The following is a 23,279-nucleotide window of genomic DNA, read 5'->3' as shown; positions in this document are numbered from 1 at the left end:
TCTCTTCAACATGTGAATGTTACAAAAGTTTGAAAAATTTGCTATTTGACTTAACCTCACTTAGGAAGACTGATTGAATTTTTTCCTTTTTCCTTAATTCTACTCTCTTCCATTCTGTTCACCATCAGTACTTATTTCCAACTCTCTATTTAAAATCCTAAAGTGGTTCAAGGACCTTAATATTAATTTAGATTACTAAGGATACAACCACTGCTAATAAATAAGAATCTTGCATTTTAATATATTTCTGAATATTTCTAAAATTTTAGATACTAATTACAAAAACCAATTGACAAAAGTTTTGCAATACCAGATGCAATACTAGAAAAACCCACTTATCTATGGCAGTAAATTTAGAATAGAGCTAATGTCTGGCTCCCTAACTGGAAGAGATCCATACTTAAATCTATTCCAAAGAAAGATGACCCTATAGAATGAGGACTTTATTAACTAGTATCATTAATATTACATGAAAGGAAAATTTTGCTGAAAATAATTAATTGTTTAAGCAAACTTTTAATTAACAACCCAACAGATAACACACTAAACCACCCTCGGTCTGTATGTTTGTGTTGTATACTTTCAAATAAGAAAGAGCTGACCCAAATTGAAGAAAGTGACCTTGCTGATAATGAAGACAGACATGAAGATAGATTACTGATGAAGATAACTTGAAACAAAAGAGATCAAGAGGACCTGAAATTGTACTGGTTAAGTTCAAAGACTGCAGCCTTCAGTCTGAATTACACCTCAACAAAGAGAAAATAAAATTCCTCATTACTAGACCATTAAGCAACCTGATTTTCTTGGATCCATAATCAACACCTATGGAAGCAGTAGTCAAGAAATCCCATGACCTTGCACTGGGCAAATCTGCTGTTAAACACTTCTTTAAAATGTTAAATAGCAAAGGTGTTACTCTAAAGACTAAGGCATACCTGATTCAGCCCATGGTATTTTAAAATGTGAAAACCAGACAATAAACTGGAAAAGCCAGAATTGATGCCTTGGACGAATATTTATAAGGTATGTGAAGAAGATACACCTAGTACTGCCAAAGCAAATATAGCCAGAGGTTTCTTCGAAGCAAAAGTGATGAGACTTTGTAGATATACTTTGGAATGTAACCAAGACAAGTTTTGAAGAAAGGCATCATGCTTCATAAGGTAGAGGGTCAGCAAAAGAGAGATGATCTGGACACAGTGATTTCTATCGTGGCTGAAATATGATTACACTGGTGAGGATGCCATGGGACGTGCAATGATTTGATGTGTTGTACTCAAGGGCACTATGAGTTGGAACCAACCCAATTGCACATAGCAACAACAAATTAAAAAATCAAGTTTCCTGGGACTTGCATTTTTAAAAAAACCTTTTAATAAGAATATTAAGTTTTTATTTAAGAACCTGTTGGATAATATTATACTTTCAATAATTTGGATTGACCAATCTTTCATAATAATTCATTTACTTAAGACTTCTTCCTACATGTATTAGAAATATTAGACAAGTTTAAGTTTTTAGACAATTATTAAGTTATGAGATTCTCTTAAATTTTTAGCAATTATAAATATTGAAACTATGTAGCTTTAAAATATTAATATTTTGCATAATTAACATTGTCCATTTTTCTTTTATACTTACATTTTCAAGAACTAAAAATTGTGCTTGTATTTTTATTCTGTGATATAGTAGTAATCACATCTCAGTGGCATATACAATGACAATATAATTAAATAGCACATTTCAGTTCCCAAATAGTTATAAGCACAAATGTGATTCTAAAGTGTCTAATTAATACTGCAAAGGCTATCATTTGTTTGTTTTACACCTTTTTCTCACTTGATATCTCTTACTAATATAAACCAATTTATCTTTATTTATTCCTTAGAAAACACAGGCTCAAAGCTCACTTTCTATTATTTGCACACAAACATAATAAATCAACCTCGTAGGGTGAAAAGGAATAGGAAGGGAGGGTAAATATATTAAAAATAATAATAATACTACTAATAATAATAATAGATAAGTTGCATGACAGGTAAGCCAATGTACAATGAGTTTGATTACACATTGCAATTAATTAAATTCAGTAGCTATAATTGATGTTCTAAATAAAAATATATGAGAATTATTGTTCTAGAAAATATAATTTTTCTCACTTTGTTTTCAGATTAAAGCAATTCACTGTTTTTTGGAAATATAAGGAAAAGTCTAGGGAAAAGAAAATTAACAATTCAGAGACTCATTTTATGTGAGTGATTCCACCACATAGTTTAGGTGATATGATAAACCATCAGAGAGCCAGAAACCCTAGAAGTTTAGTAATGTTCTTAAACTCCAAATAAGGACATAAAATTTTGACCTCCTGGCAGCATGTGTTTTATTGCAACAGAAAGTAGGGGGTTTTTGGTTTTGGGTTTTTTTTTTTAAATGTTATCATAAGTTCATAGTCTTATTTCAAGCTTTACATTTTTTCATTTTTCCTAATAAATTTGACAATTATGATTACAGAAGCAAAAACTAGGCTCAGGTTGTAGATAGCTTTCAGCATTTAAGTTTTTATTCACTACTAGATAAAAAAAAACATGAGAAGACACATATATTCTATCAAGATTTCTGTTTAAATTTATTCAATTATATTGTCTAAAGTAATATTCATTGATTTTTATTACTTGTAATGTGTAGTATGGATTAAAAAGACATTATCTCATGCATCAAAAAATAAGACATATGTAATATGACTTAGGGAAGATTCTATACGTATATGTAGTCAGATTATTTTAGAGGTTTGTTGATGGCTCTTTATCAAGTGGATAATTATGAGTTCCACCCACACGATCAGTATTTATAAATACAGGCCAACCAACATTTAAGTGGCTTTCTCTCCCTAGTTCATACCCATGGCTATGTTGGCAACAGCTGTATATATTTGTGATGAAAGCAGAGTTCTAAATCAAGTGATTAGCAAAAGCCAGAAAGCCCAACCACTTCTGAGAAGCTTACTCTAGAGCACTTCTGAGTTCAGGGAGAGCAAAGAGTACTTCTTTTAAGTAAGTTTTGTTCTGACCACCTTTTATACCTTCATTTTCTCCTTAGTATTCTAAGCTATGTGCAGATTTTATCAAGTTTAGGAATTCAGGTTTCTTGAATCTGTGACTGGGACTCCAGCATTTCTGACTTCGTAGGTTCAGTCGGAGATATGCTATCAAGAACTATATTTAAACAAAAATAAAAGGCATTTTATTTTTATTGTGCTGATTTGTTTTTTATTGTCCTTTTTGTGCAGAAATAAGAAATGGAAACTTAAAAGCCATTCTAGGGCTGTTTTTCAGTCTGTCTCGCTACAAACAGCAACAGCACCATCAGCAGCAGTATTACCAGTCCTTGGTGGAACTTCAACGAGTCAGCCACACTTCCCCTCAGCCAGAAGCCAGTCAGGCCAAAACTCAGCAAGATATGCAGTCCAGGTAAGGAAGAAAATCAGCACACTCTCTTTAGGATGAGTTTAACTATGACTAACTTCTCTCTCTTTTTTTTTTTTTTTTAACAAATTCTTGTTTGCAGGCTGGGGAAAAAATGCATTTCTATAGTGTGTCTTTGTAATGGGATTATTCAAGGATGCTATAGAATTTTAAAATCAATATCCTCTTTTATTGGGTGAACAACATTGTAGTAATTCTTTTCAGGTGAAATGTTCATGTTTACTTTTTGCTTTGAGATCATTGTTCTGTACACCACGTGTGAAATGTCAATACAAACGCTTGGGTGTGGCTACTTCGTCTGAAAAGTATTGTCTTAAGTCTTAGTCTTTTGTGGTATAGTCGGTTAATGAAATCACTGAAGTGTGTCAAAAAAACTAGTCTATTAAACAACAGCTGGTGTGTTTGAATATACAGAGTTCTTGACATGAGATTGTGTGTGTGTATTTACTTACATACGATATGTCTGGCTTGATTCAATGCATGTAAACACATTTGGCTGGAGTACCCTCATAGCAAGGCCCCTTCCTTCCATTACTGCTTTGCCCAGGCCTCATTTGGATTTATATTAGTCAGGGTTCAACCAGAAAACCAGAACCAATAGGAGGCCTGTAATAAGACATTTACACAAAGAAGTGGTTTGCATGATTGTAGGGTCTGACTGGGAAAAATAAGGGCCGACTAGCCCTATTGAGCCCAAGCGGAAACTACTATTTTGTTGATCCCAACACAAAGCTATCCCTTTGTGTAGAAAAGACGTGTATTCCAGAGGCTTTTCAACGCTGTGACTTTTTTCACAGCCAATTTAAAAGTCTATCTTCCAAGTTTCCTCTCCATGGTCAGTAGTCAAGAGCTTTTATGTCATGCAAGAATTCAGAATTTGCTATATATGGAGGGAACTACTTCTGTCAAGGTAGCCTCTTGATTTTAAAGCCTATCAACTGAATTCAGCCCATTCAGATAATCTAGGATATGATTTTCTTTACATAAAGTTAACTGATTTTGAACTTTAAATACACTTACGAAATATTTTACCAGCAACATCTTAATAATGGGTGTTAAATAAACAACTTACAAAACTATCAAGTTACTCTACTTATTTTTTTTTTTAATGATGAGGGAAATAACCTGATAGGCCTTTTACTTAAATAGCTACAATTGTTTTACTCGAAGTGAAGAACTTCTAAGACAAACATACTCCTTATCATCTTTAAAGCTACATATGCATCAAATATATGTATATATTTAACTGTTTCCATCTTAGAAGTCAGGCTGAAACCAAAATACTTAGTTTACTCTGAATCTGTTTTTGGCAGTGACTGTTGACTCAAATGCTAAAATAAAAATCCCAGAATACATTCACAAACAGTCTCCTGCCCTCTTGTTAGATGTTAAGCTTCTTAAAAATCTCCTCTGTCAACCTTCCCTCATGCCAGTCTTTTCCTCTCTTCATGTTGTGTAAATATTTCTTTCTCTGTATAAACATATAAATTTTATTTCTTTTGTCTAATTTATAACCATTAGTTAACAATTAAGCCCTTAAATAAAATAATTTAAAAATTTCTATAAACTATTTTATAGTCCACATATATAAAGACAGAATGTGGTATTGAAAGAAGTGGGTTATATTTTTCCTCCCTCAATAATGCTGATATATTTTACATATTTAATCTTACCTTTTTTGTTGAATTGAGTGAAATTGAACAGAAATCAAAGGAAAAACAGAAACTCTTTATAGTGTAAATTTTCTGAATTTAGTAAATAGTGAAAAAAGGAGGAAAATAGATATATTATTAGTATGTGATTAGTAAAATAAGTCTAGATTTTGGAAATTGACAGAAATAATGACTCCTAGAGTTTGGTTTAAGCCATTTAGATGGACAAGAAACATGAAAAAATACAAAAAAGGAAATGGTTTTATTCAGTTTGTTGATTCTGGAAGTGATATGAAATATGTTTCTTTGCTTAACCTCATTCTATTCCAGTGTCTATCATTTGGAATTTCATTTCCAGAATTTCTCTGAGTTGATGATCCTACAGGGGAATGTTATTTATTGCCCTAGTCTCCCTGCTGGGTACACATAATTGCTATGAGTCTGTTGAATCCATTTAAATATAAGACCAAATATTGCCATGATAAATCTATATGATTTTTGAAAGTGTCTTTTTTTCAGTAATAAAAATTCTTTTCAATATTATCCTTTATGACTAAAGTAGATGCATAGGTAGTTGTCATTACTTTTTAGAGTGAACACTAAATTTACGGAACATAACTATACTAGGGACACAAGCCTTGATATAAAGGAGATGGCAGTTTATGAGCTCTAAATAAATATGTCAGAATTTTGTCAGATATAATTATAAATTTTATGATCATTATTATTTAATTATAATAGAAATGGTTACATGTTTAAAAACATTAATATTGTGAACCAATATTTATTCACATTTATATGTGTTGGATATAATTAAGTCTTTGAAATAGAATTTATATGACCTTCTGTGTAACATTTGATGTATTTAAGCATTCTTTAAAGACTTTTGTCTTTAGTGGTAATATACATGTTGTTGTTGTTGTTTAATGCCGTCGAGTCGTAGACGACTCATAGCGACCCTATGAACGAACAGCCTGAGCACTGTTCGTACATAGAGTTAACAGAGGCAAGCTTCCAGGCTTGATTTAGTTGGGAAGCTCCAGCCAACACTGTCCACCATGGGTGCCCATTACCACGATTGGCACATCACTGTCACAGGCTTCAGCATCACAGCAACCACGAGTTACCTCTGTACAGGAATGCACAGACCAGTGCTATACCACCTAGAAGAATGTTTGACAGGAAGACAATTTGAACCTGGCTGAGGGCCGCAGGCCCGAGGGCCCTTTGGGCTTAAGGCCGCCTCCTGGTTCAAACCCTAGGCCCAGGCTGGCTAGCCTCACTCCAGGGACAGAGCAAACCTGCACATCAAACACATTCCTGGAAAAGCAGTCCACTCCAAAGCTTGCCACGATTCCTGCACTCCCCACCACCATGCTCCTGCCTTCTGGCAAGGAGAGCTTCCCATGAGCCTGTGAAGGTGCCAGCCAAACCAGGAACAACATGGCTGCTTCCTTCCCAGCTTCCTTCAGCTTAAGGCGGCCTCCTGGTTCAAACCTTAGGCCCAGGCTGGCAGAAAAAAAATCTCAGTGACACATATTTCATCATTTGCTCAAAACATGCATCATATATTGTGACTTATGAAGTCTTCCAATTGATTCCAATGTTATTTTCAGCTGATAGCTTAATTAACTTCTATGTTATTGTATATATTTAGCAAAAATGTACTGTATTATTTTTCCTTTCTAGGTTAATATATAATTTGGGGGGTATAATTTTTTCAATATAATATGAGTGTTTTTAATTTGTTTCTGTCTATTTATTGGCATAACTACATGAGTAAATAACTTTTATAGATTAAGAATAATAAAATTTGGTTTTCCATCTTAAAAATAGTACTAGGTATCTTCCATCAATTTGAATCATTTTATTAAAAAGAAATAAAATATGATCTATATAGTGGTCTAAATACACAAATAAGGGAGAGAAAACCAAATATGAACAAAATAAATATGTAGATAGCAAACTCACTCTTCTAATTTCTCAGTTCCTTCTCCAACTTTTTGTGTGTTAGTATTTTGTGTGTGTGTATCTGTGAGTTCTTTGTGTGTGTGCACAAATGTCCACATATGTGAAACACATATGTCCAGTTAAAGTGGCACTTGTTATTATGTGCCATTAAGTCACCAGCGACTCATAGTGACCCTATGTACATTAGCTCTGCACCCTGCTCTATACTGAGCCAATCTCATCATACCCAACATATCTAAGCCCATTTCTCCAGTCACTGAGTCAATCTATTTCATCCTAGGTCTTTCTCTCCTGCACTGTCTCTCCACACTTCCAAACATAATGTCCTTCTGCAAGGATTGATCCCTCATGACCATGTACCCAAAGTATGTGAGATGGGGCCTCAAAATAGTTACCTCCAGGGAGCAGCCTGATTTCACCCTGTTCAAGATAGACCTGTTTGTTCTCCTGGCAGTTCAAAAATCTTCTCCAGCACAACTTAAAGGCATCAATCCTTCTTCAATCATCCTCACTTTTTGTCCATCTTGAGCATTCCTCTGCTTTCAGACTACCTGAATTTAGATCCCCATTCTAGCATACTCTATGATGATGGGAAGATTATTTCCTTCTCTGTCTAACATTTGGGAGAATGGAAATCCCAAAACACTTGTGCTCATGTGAAACAAATACCTAGACCAAGATATTATCATATGAACAGAGCAAAGGAATGCTACAGGGTGTAAAATCAATAAAGATATTCATAGGGGCTGTATCATTTATCCTACATATTTAATCTGTATGCTGAACAAACCATTCAAAAAACTGGACTCTCTGATGAAGGAGTGTTGCATCAGGGTTAGATGAAGACTAATCAACCTGCATCGTGCAGATGACTTAACCTTACTTGCTGAAAGTGAGGAAGACAAAGACTACAGCCTTCAATGTAAATTTCACCTGAATATAAAGAAGACAAAAATCTTCACCACTGGGCCGATAGGCAACATCATGATAGATGGAGAAAAGATTGAAATTGTCAACAATTTCATCTTATCTGGATCCACTCAAAACTTTCAGTACCAGCATTTTAGAGATTAGAAGACATATTGCATTAGTAAAGTCTACTTTCAGCAACCTTTCTAAGTTCTTGAAGAGACGTGATGTCAGTTTAAAGACTATGGGCTCACTGATTAAAGCCATGGTCTTTCTGATCACTTGCTATGCATCGAGAAGCTGTACAGTGAATAAGGATGACTGGAGAAGAACCAATGCCTTTGGACTGTAGGGTTAGAGAAAATACTGAATACATCATGGACTGCCAAAAGTACCAAACAGATATGCCTTGGAAAAAGCTTGGCCAGTGTGTTCCTTAGAGGCAAGGATGGTGAAGATTTGTCTCACATACTTTAGTTTGTTAGGACAGCCTTTTCATCTTGATTATGAGGTACCTCATGCTTGGAAAGGTCAGCAAAATAAAGGAAAATCTTCAACCAGAAAGCTGTCACAGTGACTGAAACTATGAGCTATGGGTACGACAATGGGTATGTCAGAGATTATGAGAATGGTGCAAAGTATGACAGGGTTCAGATCTGTGATTCAGAATCGCTCTGAGTGGTCCTCAGCATAAAGAGGCTTGATCAATAACTGCAAAAACATTGTTAAAATAGAGCAAAAACCAGTGTCAACCTTATATGGTTGGTTGGGATGTTAAATAATCTAGTACATATAAGGCACTGTGAATATATCTTACAGCTGGTTCTTCTCTGCTCAGAACACTACAGTGGTCTCAAATAGCTTAGCTACACTACTCTTCCTGATGTGTGAATCTTCAGACTGACACTTAGCTTTAAGTCAACTACTCAACTTCCACCTTCTCAATGATTCTTACCTTCCCTATCTTCTAATACTCAGCTCTCCAACTTCAGTCTCCATTGCAGCTCTTGTTCTTGTTAGGTGCTCTCAGTGTCTTGTGACTCACAGTGAGCCTACGTAAATGAGAATGAAAACTATCCAGGGTTGTACCATTTTCGTAATATGAATGAGTTCATTGTCAGCTACTGAGTAAATCTAGCTCGTTTGGAATCTTCCTCCTTTTTTACTAGCCTTCTATTTTACAAAACGTGATGTCCCTCTCCAGGCGCTGATCTCTCAGATTGGAAAGTTATAAGATGAATTCACCATTTTCACTTCTAGAGAATATTCTGGATATGTTTCTTGAAAGATAGATTTGTTTATTCTTAAAGCAATTACTTAATTATTCAGGATTCTTTACCAATATGATAATTCAAAGAGATCATTTGTTCTTTGGTCTTTTTAATTTGGTCTAACTTTGGCATATATGAGACTCCTGAATACATAATGGCTTGGTCCAGGTTCCTCAAAATTATATCCCTGGGTTTTTAAAAATTGTATTTTGGTATTGACATTTTCAAGAAGTCTTTTGCAATATGTCATTTTATTTCTTACTGTTCCTTCCATGTGTGTTGATTGTGCAACCAAGTAAAATCTTTAATTTTTTTTTTTTCTTTTCTTACTTGATCATGAGGTTACCTGTTGGTCTACTTGAAGATTTTTGTTTAGGTGCAATCCTTGCTGAAGTCTGTTATCTTTGACCTTTATCAGAACATGCTTCAAATTCTGTTTACTTTAAGCAAGCAAGATTTTGTCATGTGCATATTGCAGGTTATTAATGTGTGTTTTTTTCTAATCTTGATGCCAGATTCATATACTCAGCTTTATGAGATACTTCCTTTTTTGCATATTGAATTGTCGTTGTTGTTGTTGTTATGTGCCATCGAGTTGCCTGTGACTCATGGCGACCCTATGTACAACAGCCCTAAACTCTGCTCTGTCCTGTGCCAGTCGCACTGTCTCTGACACTCCCATCCAAATTACACTAGTCACTGAATCAATCCACCTCATAGAGGGGCTTCTCCTCCTGCGCTGTCCTTCCACCCTCCCTAACATGATGTCCTTCTCCAAGGACCGGTCTCTCCTCACAACATGTCCAAATATGTTAGACAGAGGCTCAGAATCCTTGCCTTCAAGGAGCCACCTAGTTTAACCCTTTCCAGAACAAATCTGTTTGTTTTCTTAGCAGTCCATGATACTCTCAATACTTTTCTCCAGTACCACAGCTCAAAGGCATCAATTCTCCTTCTATCCTCCCTGGTCATTGTCCAACTGTCGATGCATAACAAGTGATAGCAAAGACCATGACCTGTATCAGATGCACCTAAGTCTCCAGAGAGACACCATTGCTCTTCAGTACTTTGGAGAGGTCCCTAAGAGCAGACTTTCCCTTGGCAATGTTGTGGTTGTTGTTATGTGCCATCGAGTCGCCTGAGCGACCCTATGTACAACAGCCCTAAACTCCGCTCTGTCCTGTGCCAATCACACTGTCTCTGACACTCCCATCCCAATTATCCCAGTCACTGAATCAATCCTCCTCATACAGGGCCTTTTAATTTCCTGGCTACCGGTGCCAGAAGTGTTGTCTGTAGAGCCAAGCAAAGTAAAGCTGTGAACAATCTCAGTCTTTCCATCATCCATCCTGATGCTGCCAATTGGCCCAAGGTGAGAATCTTTGTCTTCTTGACATTGAGCCTCAATCCATATTGGAGGCTGCAGTCCTTGACCCCTGCAGCGAGCGCTTCAGGTCCTCCTCAGTTTCAGCAATCAGGGTTGTATCATCTGCATATTGCAGATTGTTGATAGATCTTCCACCAATCTTGACCCCACGTTTCTCCTCATAGAGCCCAGCCTCCTGGATAATCTGTTCTGCATACAGATTGAAAAGGTATGGAGATAGGATGCATCCCTGGTGTACACCCTTCCCAATTTTGAACCATGCAGTGTTCCTTTGCTCTGTTCTGATGACTGCCTCCTGGTCCAAGTATTGAATAGTTATGGTAAAATTATATAATATTGATACACACCTTTTCTGATTGTAAACCCTTTGTTCTGTTGAAGCTTTCACCCCTAGGATTACGTACAGATTGTGATACACATAATCAAAGGCTCTAGACTTCTCATACTTCCTATTATTTCCACATTCTTACTGCCAACCCAGAAGTATGTAGTTTTAGTCCACCAACTGATCCATGGGAGAAAGATAAGCAATTTCCTTTGATTCTTAAAGCCCACAAGAAGGTCAGCTATGGGTCGAATCTCACTGAAGAGTGCACAACAACAACATACTATCTAATATCTTTCTGTAGTCCTTCTGTAGTTATGCTCTCACTCTTTCTCTTGCTCTCACTGTTTGTATTCCTTATCATCTTCTGGAATTCCCTGGATAATGCCAACTGTTTACACTCAACCTTTACCATAAAGGTTGCTGGTTCAAATTAGTCCAGTGGTACCATGGAAGAAAGACCTAGCAAACAGCTTTTGTTAATGTTACACCAAAGAATAGCCTATAGACTCTGTAGCAACTGAGGTTGTCATTAGTTGAGATCAGATTCAACAACATCAATAAGAAATATAATCTTTAATATACAATATATTTACATATACAATATATCTTTAATATACAATACGATATGACTATAATAATTTTTCATTATTATTACCTCCCTCACTCTAATACACAGCTCTGTGGGCATAATGATATGCTTAACAATTAGTTATTAAATTGTTAAATGTACAAATTAGTAGTTATGTGTTGTTGCTCCTTATAATTTTAATTTGGAATACTTTATAAAATGTACAATTATAATCTTTTACAGTTAGCATTTTAAAAAAATCAGTATAATGAACAGTTGGAAGCAGGAGTGGCATCCACTCCCTAAAAAATGTGCCTATGGAAACTCTCCTAACTTTGATAAATGATAGTTATAGAAAGGCTTCGTTTTGTTCATAGGGTCACTATCAGTTGTTGCCTGCTTGACTCGATGACAATCAACAACAACAACAACAACAAAATGAAGAGAATTAAATATGGCCTGGGTGGAGCTTTCTTGGTTTGAAACTACAAATAGGTTTCATATGACACATAATGGAATACTCAGATAGACTTAGATGCAAGGAACCATTTGTTACTATCCAAATTAATCTCAGATTAAAGCATCTTGAATACTTTAATCCCTTTATTGTAAATATTATGCCCCATCCTCTTGCTTTCAATCTGTCTTTCATTTTACTCTTGAATGTAGCTGCCTTTATATAGCGCAACTTGTTTTCTGTTCTTTGTAATAAAAGAATAGGGTGCTAAATTTGTTAGCATTTTGATAAGGAAATAGGTGGTATTAATGAAGTACTTGACCTGTGTAATACCATTTATGTCTTAAGGTATTTGACTCCTCTTTTTCTCTGACATAAATTACTTAAATGAGCTAAATGAAGTTGTTTATCAAATATTCAGAAATAATGTATTGAATGTTAAGTTAATAGAACATCATTTTTCCAAAGCTTTAATTAGCAGACTGGTAAAAATATTGATATCATAATTAATTTTGCACAAAAGCATCGTATTTAAGAGTTTTAATTTATTTTACTAGCAGATAGAAGATTCTGGGTGACACAGCCAAGTAGGTGCTTGATCGGTAACTAAAAGACTAAAAGGTGAACAGTTCAAATCCATTCAGAGGCACCTCAGAAAAACTGTTTTCAAAAAGTGTGGATCACTTCTTTTCTGCACATATGAGGACTCTCTAAATTGATTCCCACCCAACAGCAATTAACACCACCAACAAAAAGAATTATAACCATCCTGGAGACATGTCTTAATGTTTTCAAGGCAAAAATATCTTTTTAAAGCTATACTTGGAACAACACATCAACAGAGAGCTACCAGAAGTCCAGGCTGGGTTTAGAAGGGGTCGTAGTACTAGAGATATTGTATCTGATGTTAGATGGATCTTGGCTGAAAGCAGGGAATACCAGAGGAATGTCTATCTGTGTTTCATTGACTATGCAAAGGCATTTGACTGTGTAGATCATAACAAACTATGGTTGACTTTGAGAAGAATGGGAATCCTAGAACACTTGATCGTTCTAATGCAAAACTTATACTTGGACCAGGAGGCAGTCGTGAGAACAGAGCAAGGGAACACTGCATGGTTCAAAATTGGGAAGGGCGTACGCCAGGGATGCATCCTATCTCCATACCTTTTCAACCTTTATGCAGAACAGATTATCCGGGAGGCTGGGCTCTATGAGGAGAAATGTGGGGTCAAGATTGGTGGACGATTTATCAACAATCTGCGTTATGCGGATACACAACTCTGCTTGCTGAAACTGAAGACGACCTGAAGCACCTGCTGTAGAGTGTCAAGGACTGCAGCCTACAATATGGATTGAGGCTCAATGTCAAGAAGACAAAGATTCTCACAACTGGACCTATTGGCAGCATCAGGATGGACGGTGAAGAGATTGAGATTGTACACAGCTTTGGTTTGCTTGGCTCCATAGTCAACAGTCTTAGCACCAGCAGCCAGGAAATTAAAAGGCTCATTGCCATGGGAAAGTCTGCTGTTAGGGACCTCTCCAAAGTACTGAAGAGCAATGGTGTCTCTCTGGAGACTAAGGTGTGTCTGATACAGGCCATGCTCTTCGCAATCACTTGTTATGCATCAGATAGTTGGACAATGACCAAGGAGGATAGAAGGAGAATTGATGCCTTTGAGCTGTGGTGTTGGAGAAGAGTATTGAGAATACCATGGACTGCTAGGAAAACAAACAGATTTGTCCTGGAAAGGGTTAAACCGGGCAGCTCCTTGGAGGCAAGGATTCTGAGGCTCCATCTAACATACTTTGGACATGTTGTGAGGAGAGACCGGTCCTTAGAGAGGGACATCATGCTTGGGAGGGTGGAGGGACGGCGCAGGAGAGGAAGGCCCTCTATGACGTGGATTGATTCAGTGACTGGGATAATTGGGATGGGAGTGTCGGAGACAGTGCGATTGGCACAGGACAGAGCGGAGTTTAGGGCTATTCTACATAGGGTCGCTATGAGTCGCAGGCGACTCGACAGCACATAACAACAACATACTTCTGAGTTAACCTCAGAGTGACCTTATTTATAAGATTTCAATTAATGTTAGAAGACTTGATAATGCAATGATTAAAGTGCTTGGCTGATAGCCAAAGGTTGGTTTGAACCCACTAGCCATTCTGTGGTAGTGTGCTTCCATAAAGATTCGGAGTACAGTCTTGGAAACCCTATTGTGCAATTTTAATTTCACTCAGAGTTGCCATAGACTGGAATTGACTTGACTATAGTAGATTTTTATTTTTCTAATAATGTAATGTGAGGAAACCTGTTTCCTTAGTTATGAATCAACTTTATCATTTGCCTTCAGTTATCTGTTGTAGCATCTATGTTAAATTTTTTATCATTGTTTTTGTACCGTTGGTAAAAATCAACCCATAGCTGGTGAATTCAAGTTACATAGCTTCTTAAATCTAGGGTTTATATTATAAATTTCTTAAATCCTTCACAAGGAAAGGAAAGGATAGGTTACGTTGGGAGTTGGAGAGTCATACATTTTCAAGAAATTTGAATATTTTAAAAACATTATAGTCTCTTATGACTGATTTTTAGAGTTTATATGGGTAAAGTTCAAACATCTTGCTATATTCAATTCAACTCATTGTTGTTGGGTCAGAGATGACCCATAGCTGGTTCTCTGTTGGGTTTTCTGAGGTTGTAAATCATGTAGGAGGATATTTCCCATCAGTTTGTGGCAGAACCTCTGATGGATTCAAAACTATTTATCGTTTTGGTTATCAGCATGACCCCTATGGACTTTGTCATTTACGATTATTTAAAAGTAGTTTTTTTCTATTTGACTTTTATTATTTTGAAAATACTAGATAAATATCCTCTCTCCAATGACGTGAAGAAATAAGATAAATATTTTTATATAGAAATGTTAAATCTATTAACTAAAAGGTGTAATCATAGGCATTTTCTGTAGAGATTAATTAGGAATTTGAGAAAATATTATTCTAAAAAAACAAAGTAAAAATAAATCATATTCTTTCTAGACTCTGAAATTGTTTTCCACAACAACTGTGTCTGAGGCATTTGTTATGTTTCATCATTCTCTATGTCCTGAGTTTTGAAAATTATAGTTTATCTGAAAGGTAACAGAGTTCATTGCCACTTAGACCACATAAAATACTTTCCTGTGAGTTCTTGTTTTTGGTACATGCTAACAAGTCAACTCTGACTCATGTAACAAGCCTCTTTGTAATAGTATGAAACACTTCCCAAGCCTGTGACACCCTCGCAGGCTTTGTTGAGCCTATAGTTGCAAACACTGTTCCAATATCTAATTTTTCACTGTCTGTTTTCCTAGTGTAATATCTTGCTCTAAAACAAATAAATGCATGCATTATTTTCCTGAAAATATCTAATAAATCATTAAAATCAAAGAAATTGTGAAATGGAGATATATGTAAATTTTTTAATGCTTAATCCCGTGAAGTGCTGTTATTGTTGTTGTGTATTGTTAAATCGGAACTGACCCATAGCTACCCTCCAGCAGGTTTTCACGGGCAGTTAATCATGCTGGAGGAGACTGCGCATCCTTCTCCTATAAGGTAGTTGTTGGATTCCAACCATATGTCATGAGGATTGCAATGCAGTCTCTTACCTCTGGGCCACCAGAGCTTCAGTAATGTTCTATAATGTGCCATTTATTGCTTATAGATGCTATTTAACTAACTCTAAAGCATTTGAGTCGTGGTGCTGGAGAAGAGTCATAAATATACTGTAGACTGCCCAGAAAACAAATAGATATGACCTGGAAGAGGTGAAACCAAGTCTTTCCTGGAGGCTAGGATTTTGAAGCTCCATCTCATATACTTTGGGAACTTGGCCAGGAGATATCAGTCTTTGGAAGGACAGCATGCTTGGAAGGGTGGAGGGACAGATCAGGAGAGGAAGACCCTGGATGATATGGATGATACGTGTCTCGGGCAGTGGGGGTTGGTGTGTCACAATTAATGAGACTGAATCAGAACAGGGCAGTGTTCAGAGCTGCCGTACATAGGTCGCTATACATTGCAGGCGACTCAATAGCACATAACAAAACATACTATATTGGTTTGCTTTGTTGTTTTTTTGTTTTACTTAAACCTCTTGTTTAGAGTCAACAAGACCTTGGCTTTTGTATTTTAAAGTTGATTGGTGCCATATTTTGGAAGAGCATTCTTTTAAGTGGTACAGGACTCTTCTGTCAATATGCTGCACTGAGGTAACCTGGAGTTGCTGTGATGTCAAACCTTGTGTCATTGGGGTTCTGGACAGTGTTTGCTGGAGCTCTCAGTTTAAGAGAGATTTGATAGCAGTAGTGGCATCCACTTCCTAAACGACATGCCTCTGGAAATTCTATGAACTTTGGTAAATGATGATAGTTATAGAAAGGTTTCAGGCCTTCTATTTATTCAGTCACTATGAGTCGTGCTCGACTCGGCAGCAATCAACAACAACAAGGCATTAACAGTATGGATTCATTCAATATGGATTGCATCTCAGTATCAAGAAAAGAAAAATTCTAACCACTGGATCAGTCGTCAGTATCACAAAAGAGATAAAAGATTGATACTGACAACAACTAGTACCAGTACATTTGGTACTAGCAGTCAGGAGATCAGGAGATGTATTGCATGGGGAAAGTTTGTACTCAGGAACCTCTCCAAATTACTGAGGAGCAGTGATGTCAGTTTAAGGACAATGGTGTGCTTGATTCAGGCCCGGGTCTTTTCATTGGCAATGCATCTGAGTGTTGGACAATGACTAAGGATGACAGAAGAATTAATGTCTTTGAATTGTGGCTTTGGAGAAGAGAGCTGAATATCCCATAGTCTACCAAAATACCCAACAAATGTCTAGGAGAAAGTGCAGCCTGAGTGTTCCTTGAAGACAAAAATGATGAAGCTCTGTTTCATATACATTGGACATGTTTTTAGGAAAGAGATACCATGCTTGGAAATATAGAAGCAGAGAATACCAGAAGAATGTCTGTCTATACATTCACACAATGAAAGACTATGCAGCATGCAGGAGCAATGATTTTATAAATTACTATCTAACTTGGGAGGGACTGGAGCTCATTATTCTGAGTGAACTAACTCAGTCCCATAGGGACAAATACTGTACAAAACCATTATTTTAGAATGAGTATGAGGATCCAAAGGGGGAGCCAGTCTCACTAATTCTGGCACACCAGCCCCAGTCACTCCAGTTATTGTATCAATCCATCTCATTCAGGGTCTCCCTCTCCTGCGTTGTCCCTCCACCCTTTAAAGAGAATGATATCCTTCTCCAAGGACTGATCTCTTCTGGCCTCATGCCCAAAATAAGTGAGGTGGGGATTCAAAATCCACGCCTCCAAGGAAAGACTTGGCTTCACGCTCTCCAAGATAGGAATTCTTATACACTGATGATGAGATTATAAAGTGGTACAACCACTCTGGAAGACCGTTTAGTGCTTCCACAAAAAGCTGGACTTAGAAATCCCGTATGACCCAGCTATTCCACTGCTTGGAATATACCCCAAGAGAATGAGAACTGAGGCACAAATGGAGACTTGTATACGAATGTTCATAGCATTATTTACCATTGCAAGAACATGGAAACTACCACAATTTAATGGATTGGGAAGTTATGTTACATTCACACAATGGAATACTATGCAGCAAAAAGGAGCAATGGTTTTGTAAACTACTACCTAACTTGGGAGGGACTTGACAGTATTATACTAAGTGAACTAACTCAATCCCATAAGAACAAATACTGTATAAGACCATTACTATAGAATGAGTAAGAAGATCTAAGGGGGGGAAGGGGGAACAGAAAGCTGAAGATGAGGGTCTCATATTAATCATAGGGTCTCACAATTTGATGGGGGCGGGTGGTGAAGGAAATGGGAAAGATCCAGTGTGAAAACCAACATATATGAACTTTGTAAATATACCAAAATAAAATATTTTTATAAAGAATGTCTGTATTTTGTTGCTATGCAAAAGCATTTCACTGTGTGTATCATTATAAAATATAATACACAATATAAAACACTGAGAAGAATAAAAATTCCAGAACATTTAACTATATGAAATCTGTATCTCAGTGAATAAGGGTGACAGAAGAAGAACTGATGCCTTTGAACTGTGGTATTAGGGAAGACTGCTGAATATCCTATGGACTTGGCAGAAGAACAAACAGATAGATCTTAAAGAAGGTACAACCAGAGTGCTCTTGAAGGTAAAGCTTAGCCCTAATACCTTTGGTCATGTTGCTAGATGAGGCTATTCCTTGGAGAGGGACATTGTGCTTAAGAAGGCAGATGAATGGCAAAAGAGAGGAAGACTTTCAACCAGGTGGATAAATAGAGTAATTACAGTAATTGACTTACATGTGTCAGAGTTTGTAAGCATGGCACAGGATAGGATAGGGTTAAATCTGTTGTTCATAGAGTCGCTATGAGTCATACTAGAGTTGATGGCATCTAACAATTGCATACCTTGACTAAGAAGTTGTTGTCAGAACAAAGTGAGGGTACACTTCATGGTTTAAGAGAAAGAAAGGTGTGTATAAGGGCTATATCCTTTCTCTTTACCTATTCAGCATACCACTTCCTGAAAAGAGAATAAGTAAGTTTGTCCTGGAGAGGATGAAACCAATTTGATTCTTGGAGGCAAGGTTTTGAAGTTCCTTCTCACATACTTTTGGCATGTTTCCAGGAGGGACCTGTCTGTCATGCTTGGAAAAGTAGACATTCAGCCCAGAAAAGGAATACCCTGGATGAGATGAACTGACTCAGTGACTGTTGCCATGGGGTCAGATGTGTCTTGTGTCTGAGACCATGAGTTTGGCTCAGTATAGGACAACATTCAGAGCTGTTGTTCATAGGGTCATTATGAATCATAATTGACTCAATGGCACATAACAATAACAATAGCAATTCATTCTGTAGGCTGATCAAATCGAGAAACTGGATCTTATGAAATAAAATATGGCATCAATATTGGTGGAAGACTGAACAACAACTTGCATTATGCAGTTGACATAACCTTGCTGGCTATAAACAAGGACTTGAGGCACTTGCTCCAGAAGATCAAGGACCACAATCTCCACTATGGATTAAATCTCAACATCAAGGGAACAAAAGTCCTCACTACTTGGCCAGTTGACAATGTTATGATAGATGGAGAAAAGGTAATTGTCAATTATTTCATCTTGCTTGGATCCATATATTTTGGTGCCAGCCAACAAGAGATCAGAAGACGTAAGGTATTGGGTAAGTCTGTCAGACCTCTCCAAAGTCCTAAAGAACACTGATGTCGATGTAAAGCTTAGGGTGCACCTGATTTATGCCATAGTTTTTCCAATCACCTGCCATGAATCTGAGAGCTGAACAGTCAATAAGGGTGAAAGAAGAAACAGTATCTTTGAGATGTTGTTTTGAATAAGAGTACTGAATATCCCATGAATAGAACAAACAGATGTTTCTTGCTGAAAGTGCAACAAGTGTACTCTTTGGACGGAAGATTAGCGAACAGCAAAGCTTTGTCTCACATACTTTGGACCAATTTTTAGAAGAGGTTGTTGCCAGGAAAGGGACATCATGTTTGCAAAAGTAGAAGAAGATCTGCTGATACAGTGACTGTGACAATAGGATCAAGTGTGTCAGGGATTATAAGGATGGCACAGGATAGGACAGGTTTCAACTCTCTGGCTCAGAGCGTCACTATGAGTTGTACTTGACTCAAATGCACCTAACAACAACTCAAAGTGATTTTAGGTATACCAGCATGAGACATTTCTTTATCCTGCTCATTCCCACAGTCACAAGTGTGGTGTTTTAACTACTTTGCTGATCTCTTTCACAAGGGTCTCCTTGTCTTTGTTGATTCTATGCTTCACCAATCATGAGGTCTTCATCCAGCAATTGACCCTTCCTGATGATGGAAGCAAATGGGTCAGACAATGCTACGCAGTGATCTATAAGGTTTTCACTGGCTAATTTTGAGACATAAATCAACAGGCCATTCTCCCAACTCTGCCTTAATCCTATGTCATAAACCTGTGAGACCTTTCTACTTGGGATGACCCTACTGATGATACTTAAAATACCTGTGACATAGCTTCTAACAACATGGCAAGGTACAAACCACCAGAGTAAAATAAAATGACAGATTAATAGTGGGTTAAGATGAGACTATCTAAAACAAATGCTTTTCTTTACTAAAAAACTTTTTTTAAAATGAAATTGTTTACCTTAGCAAAAAGACTTTTTAGTTTATTTCAGGCCTGTTTTGTTAGGTGCTTCTTTATAAGTTTGAACCATAACATTTCTACTAGTCATTGATCCTTTAGCTGTACTACACGGGTCTTAAATCTTTCTAAATTAAAAGTATATAAATGTGTTTTATAAATTTGAGAGATTATAATATTAAAAGAAGGATAGTAGAAGTATAGGAAAAGAATAGGTTGACAATTTCTGTACTGGAATAAGTGAAGGAAACTTCAATCTGAAATGAATAGACAGTCAGCTATTTTGTGTCTTGCAAGTAACAATCTGGAGATATACCCTATGGATTAAATGGGACTAGGGGAATGAGAAAGAAAGGAGGAGAAAAAATGACCAGAGAAGGTGGATGAAGATAAAAAATAGGGGTTTGCTTAAACATTGTCCAAAGGTAATTGCAACACTCAATGGTCATATAGTCAATAGCTATGAATGATAATCTGAACAAAGATTTAATGTGACTTGTAAACTTATAATAATTTTTTAAAAAAAATGAATCTGAAGGGAAGGTAAAAAAGTCTACTTGAAGTGAAAATGAATTTGCTTCTACTACAGGGATCAGAAATCAAATTGCAAAATCCCTGGATAAGCTTTTATTGGAGAACTTTTGTGTTCACTTTGCAGTCCCTGCCACACGCAGACCTCTTCCCATTTAGCGTATTTGCCTTCCAGGATCTCTCTTTCAGGAAACATCATTTCCTTCTGGGAGATTCACTGTGAAGCTGGTATGGTTTACAGCTTTTCATCCTGAGGCTATATATCTTGTAAAGTATGTAAGGAAGTTTAATTTAAGATGACAAGAAGGATTGGTAATTTAAACCCTTGTGAGTCTGGCTTCAATTAGTTCTTTGACTCCATTCTGTGTTGTGGCCTGTCATGTACTCTTTGAAAAACCAGTGAATATATTGAACTTTAAACAGAAAACTTTTTTTTTTTAAAGAAAGAAAGATGCTTCGGAATCTTTTTTTAAAAGCATGATTGTTTTTAAAATCCTAAAGCGGAAAGATTAAAGAAAAAGAATTAAGTTTTAATTTACTGCATTAGTTGTAATATTGACTATAGTATGTGAATGTATTTTTTTTTTTTTTGAGATAGAGCAGAGAGCATAAAACGGGGTCAGCAGTTGTCGACTGAAGACCTCAAGCCATGCTTCTCTGAGTATTTATATAGAATCACAAGGAAGTACAAAACAAAGGATAATGGTGAAATCTTTTACAGATAAGGCCAAGTTCCTCTTTATGTTAATCTCAAGAGGGAGGGATTCATTTGATACAAACTAAGAACAATGTTGACTCCTAAGGAATGCCCCAGTGTCACAAGGTGACCTTCAGCTTGGATTAAGCCTCCCTCATTTCCTGATACAACATTTGGTCTATTATTAAATTTGATATTCGGCTTCCCTCATTTCCCCCTCTTTCGTTTAAATCATAATTTTGTGATCATCAAGATGAGTATAATTTTTCTACTTCAGGATTCATTCTTGCTTGTCTCTTAATCCTTTATATATAATCAAACAAATATAAGAAAACAAATATGAGAAAACAAAGTAAGTTCACAAAAACACTTCCAATAAAGCAGCATTCCTTGAGGATCAGCTTCCATTGTCATGTTGCCATAGTCCCCATCAAAACCAGTTCTGATTAATCTCCTTTGTCCATGCATCCTTTGCCATTCCCTGTCACTCCTCCTTGAGAGAGATTTCACCCTGATTCATAAGGAAAATGGGGCGGCGGACTCTCTTAGCTACTTCCTGCTGAAAAGGGACGCTGTAGGTTTCAGGGTGAAGATCTTCTCTCACTACTCTGAAGGGCCCTTTGGCAATAGGAAACACATACTTTTGAGGAGATTGATTTGGAATTTAAATGCACTGTTATCAGTTGTGCTTAGGGATACACGTTCATATCTTTGAAGATGCATCATGGAACTGCTGCAGTCTAGAAGACACAAATTTAACTAACAAGCTAAAAGTACATGAGTCAACAATGAAAAGCAATAATACTCCAAATAGAGATTCTAACAATGTATGTGAATGTATTTGTGATGGGTATGTATTTGTATATTCATGTGAACATGTTTATGTACATGCAAACACTCACACGTGGTTTAATTATTTTTGTGCCTTTATTCCACTATTTTAAAAGCATAACAGCAGTTGCTATTTCTTTTATTGTAGAGAGAATCATCTGTAATATATATGATATATTTTAAAAACATAACAGCTGTTCCTATTTCTTTTGTTGTAGAGAATCATCTAAATATATGCTGAGTGAGAACTGACGCATAGCTGACCCTTCAGTGGATTTCCATAGGCACTTAATAACACAGGAGAAGATTGCCCATGTTTCTCCTGTGGAGCAGCTGGTATATTTGAACCACTTAAAATTGTACTGGCAGCACAATTCCTTACCACTATTGTTGTTGTTGTTGTTAGTTGTCAGTTGTCATCGAGTTGGATTTAACTCAGAGCAACCTATGAACAAAAAAGCTGAACCCTGTGCTTTCCTGGCCCGTCCTCCCAATTTCTGACACACATGAGCCCTTTGCCGCAGTCACTGTGCCAATCCACATGGTAGAGGGTCTTCATCTCCTTTGCCATCCCTCCACCTTTCTAAGCATGATGTCCCTCTGTAAACAATAGCCTCTCCTAGCAGCATGTCCAAAATATGTGAGACGAAGCTTTATCATTTATGCCTCCAAGGGGAACTCTGGCTGCAACTTCTCTATGATATATCCATTTGGTCTTTTGGCAGTCCATGGAATATTCAGTACTCTTCTCCAACACTACTATTCAAAGGCATCAATTCTTCGGTCATCCTTATTCATAGTACCTTTCTCATATGCAAAACAAGTGACTGAAAAGATTACAATCAGGCAGGAGTGGGTTCAAATTTGCCTACCAGTTCCCACTGATGTATGATGTATATTGGGCAATT

At 36.8% G+C, this 23,279-nt stretch overlaps 1 protein-coding gene across 3 annotated transcripts in view; it reads left to right on the top strand.

The window, feature by feature from the left end:
• The window catches only part of NAV3 (neuron navigator 3), a 540,923-nt gene that overhangs the window by 141,562 nt on the left and 376,082 nt on the right, over nt 1-23,279 (top strand). For all 3 annotated transcript variants that reach the window (XM_006882551.1, XM_006882553.1, XM_006882552.1), the window contains exon 5: nt 3,290-3,470. In XM_006882551.1, coding sequence (XP_006882613.1) covers nt 3,290-3,470 — 181 coding nt within the window. The remainder of the gene's footprint in view (nt 1-3,289; nt 3,471-23,279) is intronic.

This window comes from Elephantulus edwardii, unplaced genomic scaffold (genome assembly GCF_000299155.1).
Source record: "Elephantulus edwardii isolate Elephantulus edwardi_28Jun2011 unplaced genomic scaffold, EleEdw1.0 scaffold00021, whole genome shotgun sequence".
Lineage (NCBI taxonomy): Eukaryota > Metazoa > Chordata > Mammalia > Macroscelidea > Macroscelididae > Elephantulus > Elephantulus edwardii.
Note: the sequence above shows the minus strand (reverse complement) of the source record. Positions and strands in the feature narration are given on the sequence as shown.